Below are 13,430 nucleotides of genomic sequence, written 5' to 3'. Positions count from 1 at the left end.
AAACCGTTTCTCCATGGTCATCGTGCATAATAAAGTAATGGTTTAAAATTCAGTTAGGGCTACGTAGACAATTTTTCTTACTAGTTGCCTGTATGGATAGAAAAGTTCTGAGCAGATCGCCTAAGAGAATGGCGGTGTTCCTATCTGGTGGGTTCAGGAGAAGGTGAGGCAAAGGGTGTCCAGGTGGGGAAATCAGGCTGGACTTGGTGCAGCGCTTGCTATCGCATTCGCTTTCTATGCCAGCACATTTCTTTAAAAATGTATCCTGTAGCTGTGCAGAAGCCCAGCCGAGAAAGGGGCTCGGCCACGGCGGTGGATGCAGCTAGGCCGAAAGCGCAGCCCCTCGGCTGAGGCCGATCCCCTCCGCCAGGAAGCGCGGCAGGCGGCCGGCGTTCTGCGCCCGCAGGACAGCCCTCAGGGCACTACCCCGTTCCGATTTGCCCTTTCCAAGCCTCCAGCCCTCCCCGGAGGCCTGCAGCCAGCACCGCCCGGAGCGAGGTGTCAGCCGCGGGCGGCCCCGCTGAAGGAGCCCCTCACACAGCAGCTGCCGCCTCTCGCGCGCCACCGGCGGGCCCTTAGCCCCGCCCCGTGCCCCGCCCTCACCCCGCCCCGTGCCCCGCCTATCCCGCGACCCCTGACCCCCACGTCCCTCAGTTACCGCGCGGGGCGTCACTGCGGGGCTAAATCACTGCTGTGCGTAGCGGCGTGTTGGGCTGAACCATTCGCCCCGGCCTCCGAGGGTGGGAGGAAGTAAGGACGTCGCGGGTGCCCCCTACTTGCCCGCAGCGGCTCTTGGACTTGTTGCTGTAGCTCCCGCCCGCGAGCTACCCTCTCCCCCTCTCCTCCGTTCTCTCGTTGGTTTCGGCCTGTGAGGGCCATAGCGACGGCGGGCGCGCTGAAGCAAGATGGCGGCTCCGGCCTCTGCACCGCTGCCGGCTCCGTGAGCGCGGCGCTCGCTGCTTTCCCCCTTCCCCTCCTCGCTCCCGCACCCCGTCCCTCCCGGCTGCCTTCCGCCTCTTCACCTTCCCCGCCGGGGGCGGAGGGACCATGTCGGACTCGGAGGAGGAGGAGAGTCCGGACCGCCAGCTCAAGCTAGTGGTACTGGGGGACGGCACCACTGGCAAGGTCAGTGCCGGCCCCCGCCGGCAGCGCCCCGCTTCTCTCTGTCGCCCCGGTGCCCCGAGACCCCTTCCTGGCCTTCCCCCTCAGCGCTCCCCCCGGCTCTCCCGCTGAGGAGGCAACAGCCCGTGGCGGCTCCCAGTCTATCGCGCTGCCGTTGTCGCGATACCCGGCGGCGTGAGGCCGAATGACCGCTCTCCCTTCACCTCCAGCCCTGCACTTCTCCCTCTCCATTGTCTCCCCCGCGAGTGTGGGGCGGGGGCGTAGCGCAGAGCCGGGACGGGCCCCGCCGCTCTCGGGCCGGCAGGCAGAGGCGGGCTCCTCGCCGGGGAGCTTCGCTCTGGGGCCGCCTGTCTCCGCTCCGTGCTCGGCAGCGAAACCCTCTAACGGGGTTTCCGTTCCCTCGCGGCACCCGAAGAAGCCTGGTCAACAAACAGACGTATACGACTTTAATCCAATTTTCTTGAGCCTTAATAAAAGGAGCGGCTAATAACGTAATTGCCGCGGCGCCGCCTGGTGTGGCGTTGCCCCCCGCTGCCCCCGCGCTGCAGAGCGCGCACTCGGGCTGGGGGTGCTGGGGTAGCCCCAAGCTCTGCTCCGCGGCTGGCAGTGCCCGGGAGGGGCCGAGCACGGGGATTCGCGGTTCCCACCGAAACGGCGAGCAGGGGAGGTTGCTTAGCTGGGTCTCCAGGCTCTCGTCATTTCGGCTGCAGAGCTGATAACCTCCTGAGGTGGACAGAACAGTTTGCATCTACTTGAGTTACTGTTTCAGAGCTTGGAAAGACACTTCTGGGTCAATTTAGTTTTTGTTTGTGACTTCTACGTGTTTTTTTTTCCTATCTATAATTAACTATTATTTATAAGGAGTTTGTTTATAAACAAGTTATACTTGTCTTTTAAGAAGAGAAATTTTGACAGAGACCAAAGAAGGCAAAAGATGCTTTCTTAGCCATTGCTATAGTAGCTAATCTTTACTTACACATGTGAACATATCTAGTGCAATATGTAGCCTGAATCCTTTTGTGAGATACACACTAAAATAGTAATTTTATTGTATATTTGAAGAATACAGTTTTTCCTCTATCCTTAACTTGAAAACATGGGGAGGCAGAAAGTCTGCCTGCCTCACAGTTCAGATGAAAAGTAGAAATAGTCTTAGAGGTGGTTTAAATGAACTGCCTGCCAATAATAGAAATAAGCCCTTAGTTAAAGTACATACATAGTTTTGCTCACTTATGCAGAGCTCTATGAAGAAACAAAACATTTCTTGTCTCCAGTGATTCTAAACCCAGTCTGAAGTGGTATTGTATTCGTCTGAGTTAGTAGATGGGCAATTCCAAGTGACTGCGATGAGAGCATAATAAATGCACAGGACTGACAGCTGAAGTGCTGTTTCACTGGTAGCTTTCCCCAGGAGTTTTCCATTCAAACTGAGGAGTCCTTTCACTACTGCTGTTGAGCACCTTGTGGCAAGACCTCTCACCAAACATGGATTTTCAAGCATTCTTGAGTTTTGATGTATATTCCTGCTGGTTCCTACTTCTCACACGGGAGCTGCAGCTCACTGAATCTCCTGCTGGCTCTAGGAATCCTGTGCTTCAAGTGCAATTTATTTTGCATAGGCAGCAGCTATGCTATGGTGGGCTGCTTTTCCTCCTGTCCCCCCTAGATGATGCTGTAATAGAGGCTTCTTCCAGCCATCCTGATGGCATAGCAGCAAACACTTGCAATAATAGATTTATTGTAAGATCTTGTAAAAATAAAGAAGTGATTGGATCATGGAATGGAAGGATAAAATGTACCTAGTGCTATTTCAAGCACCTCAGAAGACTAAATCGTTGAGGTCCTTTGTTGGCTACTCGTTCCGCTTACTTGTTGAAACATGCATATGTCTATGTTTTCAACTCTAAATAGCCTGCCTCTCACATCTGGTTCACAGCTGGTCTTTACACACATGCATACTTAGCCTCTCATTTGCTGTGCAAGACATTGTTTTTTCTCTCCCTCTGTCACTAGGATCGTTGGACAGGAGGAGTGTAGGAAATAATGGAATATATCTTTGAAATATTACATCTCTTGTTTAGTGTGAGATGTTCACATTTGACTTCTTTCCATTGCTTCTCCTCCTGCCAAAAAAAAACCCCAGCCCAAAAAACCAAACCTCAAAGATTTTATTTCCTCCCTCTTGGCCATCTGGGGCTGTCTGGTCTTCAGTTCTCCAGCGGAAAAAAAAATTATGTCTTTGTGAGTCAGCTGGCTGAAGGTGAAAACTTCATTTCTTTTTCGTCACCCATTGTTCAGAAGCAATGTAATTCAGGTTCTGTGCAAAGGTTTGTAGCAGTTTAAAAACAAGTCAGTGTCAGTTCAACCTAAGGGTAATGTTTGTGTTTCCACTAGCTAGGAATTGCTCTGTCCATCAGTCAAGGGAGGGATGTTGTCCTTCTGTTCATTTGTTTTGTGGTGGTTGAATGAATAATTGAATACTTAGAATTTTAAGAGTAGGGATAAGCACTACTGGAGCAAGCTCTAAGGAGAGAAGAGTAAAAAGGGAAGAAGGAATGAGAGGAGTGAGAGAGTGAGACAGAGTAGAATCTGAGAAAGTATTAAGGTAAAATAGAGACAGTAAGGATATGGTAAATCGTTGAGAAGAAAAATTGAGGAAGACAAGATTGATTAGTAAGAAGATAATAGATAACAGAGAATGATTTCAATGAACTAGACAAACTAGGAAAACAATCTGAAAAGAAATTGGAAGCGGGGGTAATGTGAGATGAAAATAAACAGCAATTATTAATAGCAGTTGGCTCTTTGATTTGCATTACAGGAGGGAACATATATGCACACAGCAGCCTTATGCATCTAGATTTTAAATCAACCTACTCTTCCCGAGCCAAAATGATTTTCCATTAAAATAAACCAGCAGTACTAGTATGAATTAAAAAAATGACATTATGATCCAGACATTTCTATTCTTGCTGTGCACAGATTGGCTTAATATTGAAGTATATAATGATGCTGATTTGAACTAGAACTAACTCTGAGTTGCTACTCTTGAAAAAGGTTTTGGGCATCAGGAAGCAAATCTTGGAGCTATTCATGGGAGGGGAGGTCCTGAAAAATAGGTGTGCGAGAGGAGCAAAGCAGGCAAGGTTCTGTCTTTCTGCCATCTCTTGCAACTGGGGCTAAAGTATGGTAGCAGAAACATCCTACCTTTTCCTTCTTCTCTTAACAATGAATGTTGGAAATGAAAGAGCAAATACTTGACCTGGTGTGGGAATTTGCAGGAGCTAAAATGTAGGCTGGAATCCAGGGTGGTGTCCGGCTTGCTTTAGGATTTTTTATGATGCCAGATTTTTAAGCATTGTGCCAATTCTGGATCTTGTTGTTACACGTAGGCTCAAAAACTTCATCAGTGTTGACAAAAACATTGTTGTCACTGTTCAGTCTTGCAAATGGAAAATTTCATCAGGTGTCCTGTGCAGATTGGCCTTGCTTCATAGATGCATGTCTTATGTCAAAAAGTCTTGATGATTTTCTCTTTTTCAGTGAACAAAGTTTCATCAGTAGTTAGGAGTGGAGTGGAAAGGCATCACCTTCAGATGACAGAAATACTTGCTTTGTTTACAAAATACTCCCCGCCCCCCCCCGCCCCCACCCCCTAAAGCTAGACTGTTCTCGGCGACAAATTCTCTGTGTTGGACAGTTACGTGGTTTTATGCTAGTTAAAGCATTTTGTTATTTAGCCTAGTGCGTTTTTTTTTTTTTCATTTTTGTCTTACAATCCTTTCCAGTAGGGCTAGCACATGACCGAAGGGTGAATGTTGCTGTGCTTGGAGAACGGCATTGTTGTTCTAGAAGGGAGCGAGGGAAGGGATAGATACGTGTTGCTTTTTGGAAAGTGGATGCTCATTTGGCTGGTAAAGTTGGTATGTGAATGGAAATTCATTGCTTCAGAACTATATGCTTGTATCCCATTGAATTTAGGTTTTAGTTTTTCTTTCTTACAACTGTGATACTACACTTTGTCATCGCTTTCTGAAAACTTTCTTCTATAGGATTTTACTCAAAGAATTGTCATTGGCAGGGTTTTCTCTACAGGTTTCCATGTTGCCCTGGTGAGTAGTCAGTGTCAGTTAGAGCTGGCTGTCATTGCTTGTTCTGTTTGACTTGTCTGCTACTGTTTCATAAATATTGTTTGCTTTTTTTTTTTCTGTTTACTCGCTATGTAAGTATTTAGGAGCAGCTTGTCAGCAGTGCATACTGTAAGTTGTTGACATTGGAAAAACAGAAGCAAGAAATTGTCTTCCCTCACCTGTGAGGTTTAATTGCATCTTTGCTTCCAAAAAGGCTTCCCAAATATCCCATTGTATTTTTCACTTAGAATACTGTAATTTTATGTATTATTTTTTACTGCTGTCTTGATTGCTGTGTGTTAGAACTCCCACATTTTTTTTTGTTTGAAAGGAGGGAGATTGTAACACCAACCTTCAACAGTGTGTTGCTATTCAGAACAGCATATAAACATTTGGTTTAAAATATTTAAGACAAGTGTGTGAACCTGCCAAACTGGGTCTAATAGAAAGTTTGCTATGAAAGTCGGTGGCCTGGTTGTCTTAGTAGGGATGTGAAGGAACAAAGTCTGCTTGATATCATACTATCCTCTGATCTCTAGATTAATGGCTGAAATTTTATGAATGGAGCATAATCTTTTTTAAAAGCAGTTGCTGATCACTTATTTGTTTTTATAGCTGCAGTTCTACTGAACCATTATTTACCGTTGATTATTTTTTACATAGATTGTACTCAACATATCCTTACAGGCAAAACTGTCATGCAGAATCTTGTATGGCAGGCACGGCAGAGAACAATTTTAGGATTGAAGGGAGTATTTGCATTGTACAGGTACTTGACTATGCATTTACATAAGTTCTCTGTTTGCTGTTGTGGAGAAGTTTGAACTGTTGCTCTTAGTATTTTGTGGATAAATGCTTGTTCTGTGAATAAATAGAGGACTCCAGTCCGGTAATCCAACACCTTCCTTGAGCTCTAACATTTATTAGAAAAAAAAATTAAAAAGGAGTTAGTCAATGATTTTCTGCTATAAATTCCTTTGCATTCAAGAGCACAGGAGAGGAAAACTCTTTGAGAACTTTGCCATACTGTTGATTACTTGCTGCTCTTATTGGTTGGCTGTTAATTGAATGTATGTTGTTTATTTTTATTAACACCCCTAGAAGCCCTCGGGGAATATAGAGTGTCACAGAGTGATAAAGCTAATATTTACTGAGCCCTTAAAACAAGAAGGGAGTGGTTGCTTATTTAATAGGGATCTAAATTAGTGTGTTGGAGAATACAGAACCCTATGATATAGTCAGATGATATTTTAATCTGTAGTCTGGGTACTGGTTAGTTTTCAGAAAAGGAAAATTTCAAGAAGACTGTATGGTGTATTCCTACAATGGTCTTATTCTCATCTACATCTTTAAGGTCATGACAGATTAAAAATAATGTCTTTGTAATCTTGACATGCTAACTATTGTGATTAAAAGAATCAGTTCTACTGATTTTTTTAGTACTGCAGTCTAAAGCTGTATTTAATTTTATTCTGCGCATGTTAGCATTGCTGTGACATAGATGTAGGCAGAAGAATCTTCTCACGATTCATCCTCTGTGGTCTTTACCCTTTCCACTGTGATATAAATATATAAGCATACTCATGCTAGAGTATAGTAAACTAAACTCTAGTTTACTTGCTTTTCCCCCCCATTTATTTATTTATTTTTAATCCTCTTGGGGCTTGAGTTCAGCGAAGTAAATGAAAACGTTGCCATAGTCTTTAATTGATTTTTTGGATTACTTCCTGAACATATCTTCTGATATCAAAATATAATTTATTATATATATATGACAGTGATAGGAATATCAATGTGACATAGAATCAAGAAAACAGTAAATTTTGTGTTATTTTCTTCACAGGTAATTTAATAGTTGAATAGATGTTTGCCTGTTCACACTAGAGCTTTAATGCTGGAGCTCTGGTGATCACGTTTTCATGCAAAAAAAGAGGAAGTTACCTTTTCCTCCTGTGTATATTTGACATTATTATCATAATTTAGATCTTTGTTATAACCATTCTGTTAGTAGAACTTGCCTATTCTAATTTTTCAGAACTATTGGCATTATTTTGGTATTCCATTTTTAACTAAATGTGCTCTAACAGCAATTTCTAATAACAATTGATGTGACTTATCTCTTCAGGTCTTGATGAATGGAAAACTGGCAAAAAAATTTCCTTCTTGCCCATTTTGAGTTTTCTCAGACAGCGTAAGGGTTTTGTGAGGCTGTTAGGCTTTTCTTCCCCTATATATGTAAATACATATTTAGATTTTTTCTGCAATTACTTTGTTTTTGTATTTTCAGATGTCATGTCAACAAGAGATTTGTAGGTGTACGCCACTAATTTGATGTAGGTTGTGTTTTATCTACGTGACATTGATTTCTAATGTAGTATTTAATTTTTTCCACAATACAAACTTTTGTATTCTTTATAATTGCATTTCTCTTTTCTCTTTTCCTTTTTTTTAACCTTAGGTTGTGGGGCTTGCTCTCTTTCCTTTTTCCCTTTTTATTTATTTATTTTTTTTTGGGCGTTGCATGGAGAACTTAAGTTGCTAGTGAATGAATATAAATGCCTTGCGTCATTACTTTATGTAGGTTAGTTGTGTATCCTTTTAGCAGCATGTAGTACAAGCTGATTATTAGGTCAACAGTGTGTTGGTCTGCTTTCATAATTCCACAAAATATAAATTGAAGAAATAATTTTCCAAAGTTCTTCTTAAAGGAATATTTCTGCAAATTTGCATTCTTAACATGAGTTTAGTTTTTTTCTGTGTACAAGAAAGTACTCTTCCTATCTTAGACTTCATGTAATCCCTGATCCTGAAACTTTGATGTACGGTGGGAGGAATCCTGCCACACTTTGGAGCCCCTGCGGGACTCTGCACTGTGCAGATCTCTGTTCCTTCCCAGAAAGTTGGTCTGGGATCATGGTGTTCTGTACCAGGGAAGGACCCTTGTTTTGGAAATCAACACTTGTTATAAATAATAAGCTCTTCAGGTATGGATAGCGTCACTTAGATTTGTGTCAATTGAGCATACTAATGATACCTCATTCAAATCTGTGTAATATTTTGTGATATGAATATCACATTATCTTTGAAATACAAAGGAAATATGTGCCTTACCTCTTTTTTGCATAAATTAGTAGCGTTTGCCACCTCCTCTTATGTTGAATTTGGCTGGAATGCTTTCCAATCCAATCCATGAACACTGTCATCATGCTTTGATTTAAAAAGGTCTTAACTGTATTTCGTGCTTCTGGCTTAATATAAGTTTTTTGCTGTTTAAAATAACAACTTAATTTGCCATTGTTCTGTTTTAGACATCCTTAGCCACACGTTTTGCCCAGGAGACATTTGGAAAACAGTACAAACAAACCATAGGACTGGACTTCTTCTTGAAAAGGATAATATTGCCAGGTAAGAGAATAAAAACTAACACTGAAAGGTTGGGCAGCAGTAAGACTTGCAGAAACAGATTCTTCAAAGTAATGTAGACTAAATAAGCTTAGACTGTTTTTTATGGCAAAGTAAATTAGGTTTTTCAGAGAAAAAATTGTTAGTACGTTCTTGGCAGGTGACAAAGGGTTGTGCATTTGCAACTTATATCTTTAAGTAAAACACTGAATTAAAATAAAAGGAATGCTATTTATATTAATGATTTTTATTATCTCTGCTTGAGTTTACTCGCTGTCCATGTGGATAATGTAACATCCAACAATGAAATGAAGCTTTAAATATGTTCATTGAAAAAGTATATGTCTTTTGAAATAGATTTTTTTTTTTTTTTTTTTAATGAAATACACAACTTTGAGTTATGTGAGAGAAGCATAATGCAGCTATGGAATCGCAGTGCTCTAATATGTGAATGCTGTTTTATGCAAGGCAGCATGAAATTGCTGGCATTTAATAGACCACTAAAATTTAGGGTCCCTCGGCACTCATAAAAATACAGTTTGAGCATTCAAGATGTTTCACTTCATGACAGCAAAAAAACTATTTAGATGCCAGTTGCAGCACACTGCATGGAAAATGCAAAGAAATAATTAAAGAATAATTGCTGGTAGAAGTTTGTCTGCGAACAGTTGGGGGTTTGAAATAAGTATTTTCATTGGTCTGTGGTTGCTCAGTTTCTAAGTATGAAAGTATTCATTAAATACATTTTCTTTTGGTTTCAGAAATCAGAAGAAGTTAGAAAAAGTGTGTGTAATTATCGTGGGATTTGATAAAGTTGTTGCAAGTTCTGTAGTTCTGTTTTTTCCTTGTGGAGGGCGAGGAGGGAAGCAAATCCAGAAACAAAGCATTTTAACTATAACCTGAAGTTATAAGAAAATATATACAGTTCTTGAACTTCTTTTGTTAAAATTATATTGCCAATAATTTCTTAATTATGTTTATATATTTTCTTAAGTGAAACAGAATAATCTTTTCAGACTGTTCCTGCATTCACTGTTTTGATTTGACCATTTTGCTGTACTTTTTTAGTATCTGGTGAGTGATAAAGTACCAAATCTCAGTGCTTATTTCTCTGTAAAATCAACAGAATAATTTTTTTATTGTCCTGCTCATGCCTCTAAAAATACCAGTGTGCATAATACTTAATAGCAGTACTTGCAAGTGGAATGTGTACACAAATCATGCAGTGTGCATGCTGAGAACTTGTATTTTGCAATTTTTTTTCCAGCTGTTAAGCATACAGAAGCTATTAGTACATTACTGGGGTTCTAAATATTCTTATTGAGTAGAAAATTTGGAAAATTATCAACTGTTGATTCATTCATGTTTTACTTTCTTCTAGTTTTATTTTGTAATAAAATCAGAATGTAGATGAAAATAGCACCAAAACAGCAACAAAGTTTGTACATCTATTTTCCTCATTTATCATTAACAAAATAGTAACGTTCGTGGAATGTATTCATATTCAGGAAGAGGCATGTTTCTCTAGATTGTCATTCCGGTTTTGCCTATGCCTAATATATGTTTAGGTATATATGGATTTCTGTGTTTTATCGGTAAGCTGAACTGGTGGTGGGGAGGGAGAGGGAAGGAAGAGAAGAGGGAGGGAGGTAAGATTTCTAAATACTGGAATGGGAAGCATTACTTAAGTAAGCGGACTTTTCTAATTTCTTGATTAGTTCTGGGTTTGTAGAGCTGCTATGTTTACTTGAAAGGTTAGTTCATACCGCTGCACAGCAATTATAATGTGTATATCAGTAGGAAAAAAGCCTCGATTTCTCTTATTTAGTAGGAGAATTGATGAACAACTATGGTTCAGTATTTGATTATTTTTTTCTTCTTTTAAACGTAAGGAAAGATTTCAGAAGCTAAAATTACTGATTTCTGGAATTGCACAGAAGTTTACATTAGGCCACGTTAGAAAAGCATTTTAGCTTGTAAAATAAAGTACTGTTTTTCTGGTGGTTTTGGCTTTTTTAAAATAAAAGCTGTACTTGTCTCCAGTTGTTTTAGTAACTGATGCAGTTTTGCAGTGAAAAAATATTTTACGTGTAAACCAATATGGTTTAATACAAATAGTAAATGCTTAGATTAATTTTGAACAATATGACTTTTAGTGTTCAACTGTTGACAAATGCTCTTCATGCAGTATTGTTTGAAGTATTTTTGTCAAATGCAAATCAATTTCAATATATTTATTGATGCAGTAACTTGTATAGTCTGGATGCAACCACGGTGTGGATTTTACTGCTTAAATAGTACATCTGTTAGTCAGAGGGTCTGCTGAAAGAGATTCTTAAGAGCCATAGTTGAATAGTTCTAGGAGGGTTGTAGATACAGTCCAGTAAACAGGATTCTTATGTTAAAAGGATTTTTTTAAGTCGTCAGCACAAAAAGTGGGCAGCCTTGTGTTTTTAGTTCCATCTTGACTGTTCCGCACTTTAAGTAAGGTTAACCAATGCACCAAGTATCCTTCTGCAGGATCCCTACTGAATCAGCCCAGTGGCTTCAGTTCATACCAGAAACAGTCTAGATACCTGTGCTGTGTTGCCTCAGTTATTTTAACTTGGCGCTTGTGTGCATTTTCTACAGAGTAAAGAAGCGCTAGTGTTTTCTTGTTCCTTATCAGTGTATTACATACTATTTTTATGGGATTCTTCAATTATTTTTATTGGTATGTTAGCCTCATTTCTAAGAACTGTCTTATTATGCATGGTTTCTTTTCGTTTTGTTGTCGTTCTCCGGTTTGTATGTTCCTCTTAAATCTATGAAAAAATAGTAGATTTCAAACGCTCTGCAGAAAACTTTATGTGCTGCTATCATAGTTGTTAATTAAATATTTGCTAGGCAAATTGTCTGGAGTTTTTCCTTCTGTCAGAATAATCCTAACATCTTTCTTTCTCCCTAAGATCAATCTGAGCACAAAGCAAATATTACAGGGCCTAGCTGAAAAAAAGGGAAAATGAAGCATTTTGCACTGGAGATGGTCAGCATGAATTTCGGTAGTTAGTGAGGTCTCAGTTAAGAACCGCTTCACCTTAAATGAACATTCCAACCTTTTTTCCCCAGTTTCTTTTTTCTCTTGTTAGGAAGAATGAAGTGAGAAACTTTTCAAAGCATTTGAACACAAAATTAGGCATCTGAAAATTGTTGCGTTTGAAACTAATAATATTTATAAAGCTTTTTCCCCAAATAGCTGGCATGAATGACATGGTAAAATTCCAGTAGAATATATAACACAAAGTTAGGGGTAAAATACTGCAGCATGGTGAGCGTTTGAGCATGTTTAGTTTGTATACCCACTGAGGATTCATGGTCATTTCAGACTGCAGAGTCCCCGGTTTATCCACGCCAGATGCTTTATGGAAGACTTAGCTGCATTGTTTGCGGTCACTTAACGTTCTAAGCTTTAAAAATAATTAATTAATACGTAGTATATGCACTGTCAAAACAAATAAGTTTTTTATTCTATGAAAGGTTGCCTTTATTGCACTGGAGTGATGATGACGTATTTACTAAGCTCCATGTAGAAATTCTTTATCTTAGTATTAGATAAAACTCAGTGTAGCTTAAAAGTACTGTGAATAGATTGTCTCCCATTCATCTCTAAATATTTGAGACCAAAGTAGCACTTTCGGAAATCTGTGCTTTTAACAAGATTAAAACAAGATGCGTATATTCAGCTATATAGTTATAATTTGCTGTTTATATTCACCGAGTGCTGGGATATACTTCCATTGAGCACACTCCCTTGCATAACTAATGGGAGTGTGTGAGTTATAAATTGATGACTGAATAGATCACATCGTGTAAAGTAAGGTTGTTAATAACATAAAATAGTTGAATTAAGAGTGTATCTTTCTTAGCAGCCTGAAATATGAGTATGTATGAGTACAAGTTGGGGACAGACCTGTTGGAGAGCAGCGTAGGGGAAAGGGACCTGGGGGTCCTAGTGGACAGCAGGATGACCATGAGCCAGCAGTGTGCCCTTGTGGCCAAGAAGGCCAATGGCATCCTGGGGTGTATTAGAAGGGGTGTGGTTAGCAGGTCAAGAGAGGTTCTCCTCCCCCTCTACTGTGCCCTGGTGAGGCCGCATCTGGAATATTGTGTCCAGTTCTGGGCCCCTCAGTTCAAGAAGGACAGGGAACTGCTAGAGAGAGTCCAGCGCAGAGCCACGAAGATGATTAAGGGAGTGGAACATTATGAGGAGAGGCTGAGGGAGCTGGGTCTCTTTAGCTTAGAGAAGAGGAGACTGAGGGGTGACCTCATTAATGTTTATAAATATGTAAAGGGCAAGTGTCATGAGGATGGAGCCAGGCTCTTCTCAGTGACATCCCTTGACAGGACAAGGGGCAATGGGTGCAAGCTGGAACACAGGAGGTTCCACTTAAATATGAGGAAAAACTTCTTTACGGTGAGGGTGACCAAACACTGGAACAGGCTGCCCAGAGAGGTTGTGGAGTCTCCTTCTCTGGAGACATTCAAAACCCGCCTGGACGCGTTCCTGTGTGATATGGTCTAGGTAATCCTGCTCCGGCAGGGGGATTGGACTAGATGATCTTTCGAGGTCCCTTCCAATCCCTAACATTCTGTGATTCTGTGAAATACTGTGTTCTTTTTCATGCGACTCTCAGTTGTTGTGATGTGGAATTTGTTGCGATTTTTTTTTAATCTAGGAATAAAATTAGTAGGCAGTTATGATTATTTGTGGGTATGTAGAATTGTTATTAAAGTGTA

General features: G+C 40.6%; 1 protein-coding gene across 7 annotated transcripts in view; it reads left to right on the top strand.

Moving 5' to 3' along the window:
- Nucleotides 1–742: 742 nt before the first annotated feature.
- The window catches only part of RAB28 (RAB28, member RAS oncogene family), a 73,198-nt gene continuing 60,510 nt past the window's right edge, over nucleotides 743–13,430 (top strand). For all 7 annotated transcript variants that reach the window (XR_011048422.1, XR_011048421.1, XR_011048423.1 and 4 more), the window contains exons 1-2: nucleotides 743–1,125; nucleotides 8,561–8,657. Coding sequence is in view for 4 of the 7 variants with exons in the window: in XM_068403683.1 (XP_068259784.1) it covers nucleotides 1,048–1,125; nucleotides 8,561–8,657 (175 nt within the window). In the remaining 3 variants the exon portion in view is untranslated. The remainder of the gene's footprint in view (nucleotides 1,126–8,560; nucleotides 8,658–13,430) is intronic.

The sequence above is a fragment of the Nyctibius grandis genome, chromosome 6 (genome assembly GCF_013368605.1).
Source record: "Nyctibius grandis isolate bNycGra1 chromosome 6, bNycGra1.pri, whole genome shotgun sequence".
Taxonomy (NCBI): Eukaryota; Metazoa; Chordata; class Aves; order Nyctibiiformes; family Nyctibiidae; genus Nyctibius; species Nyctibius grandis.
This window is presented reverse-complemented; position numbering and strand designations above follow the sequence as displayed.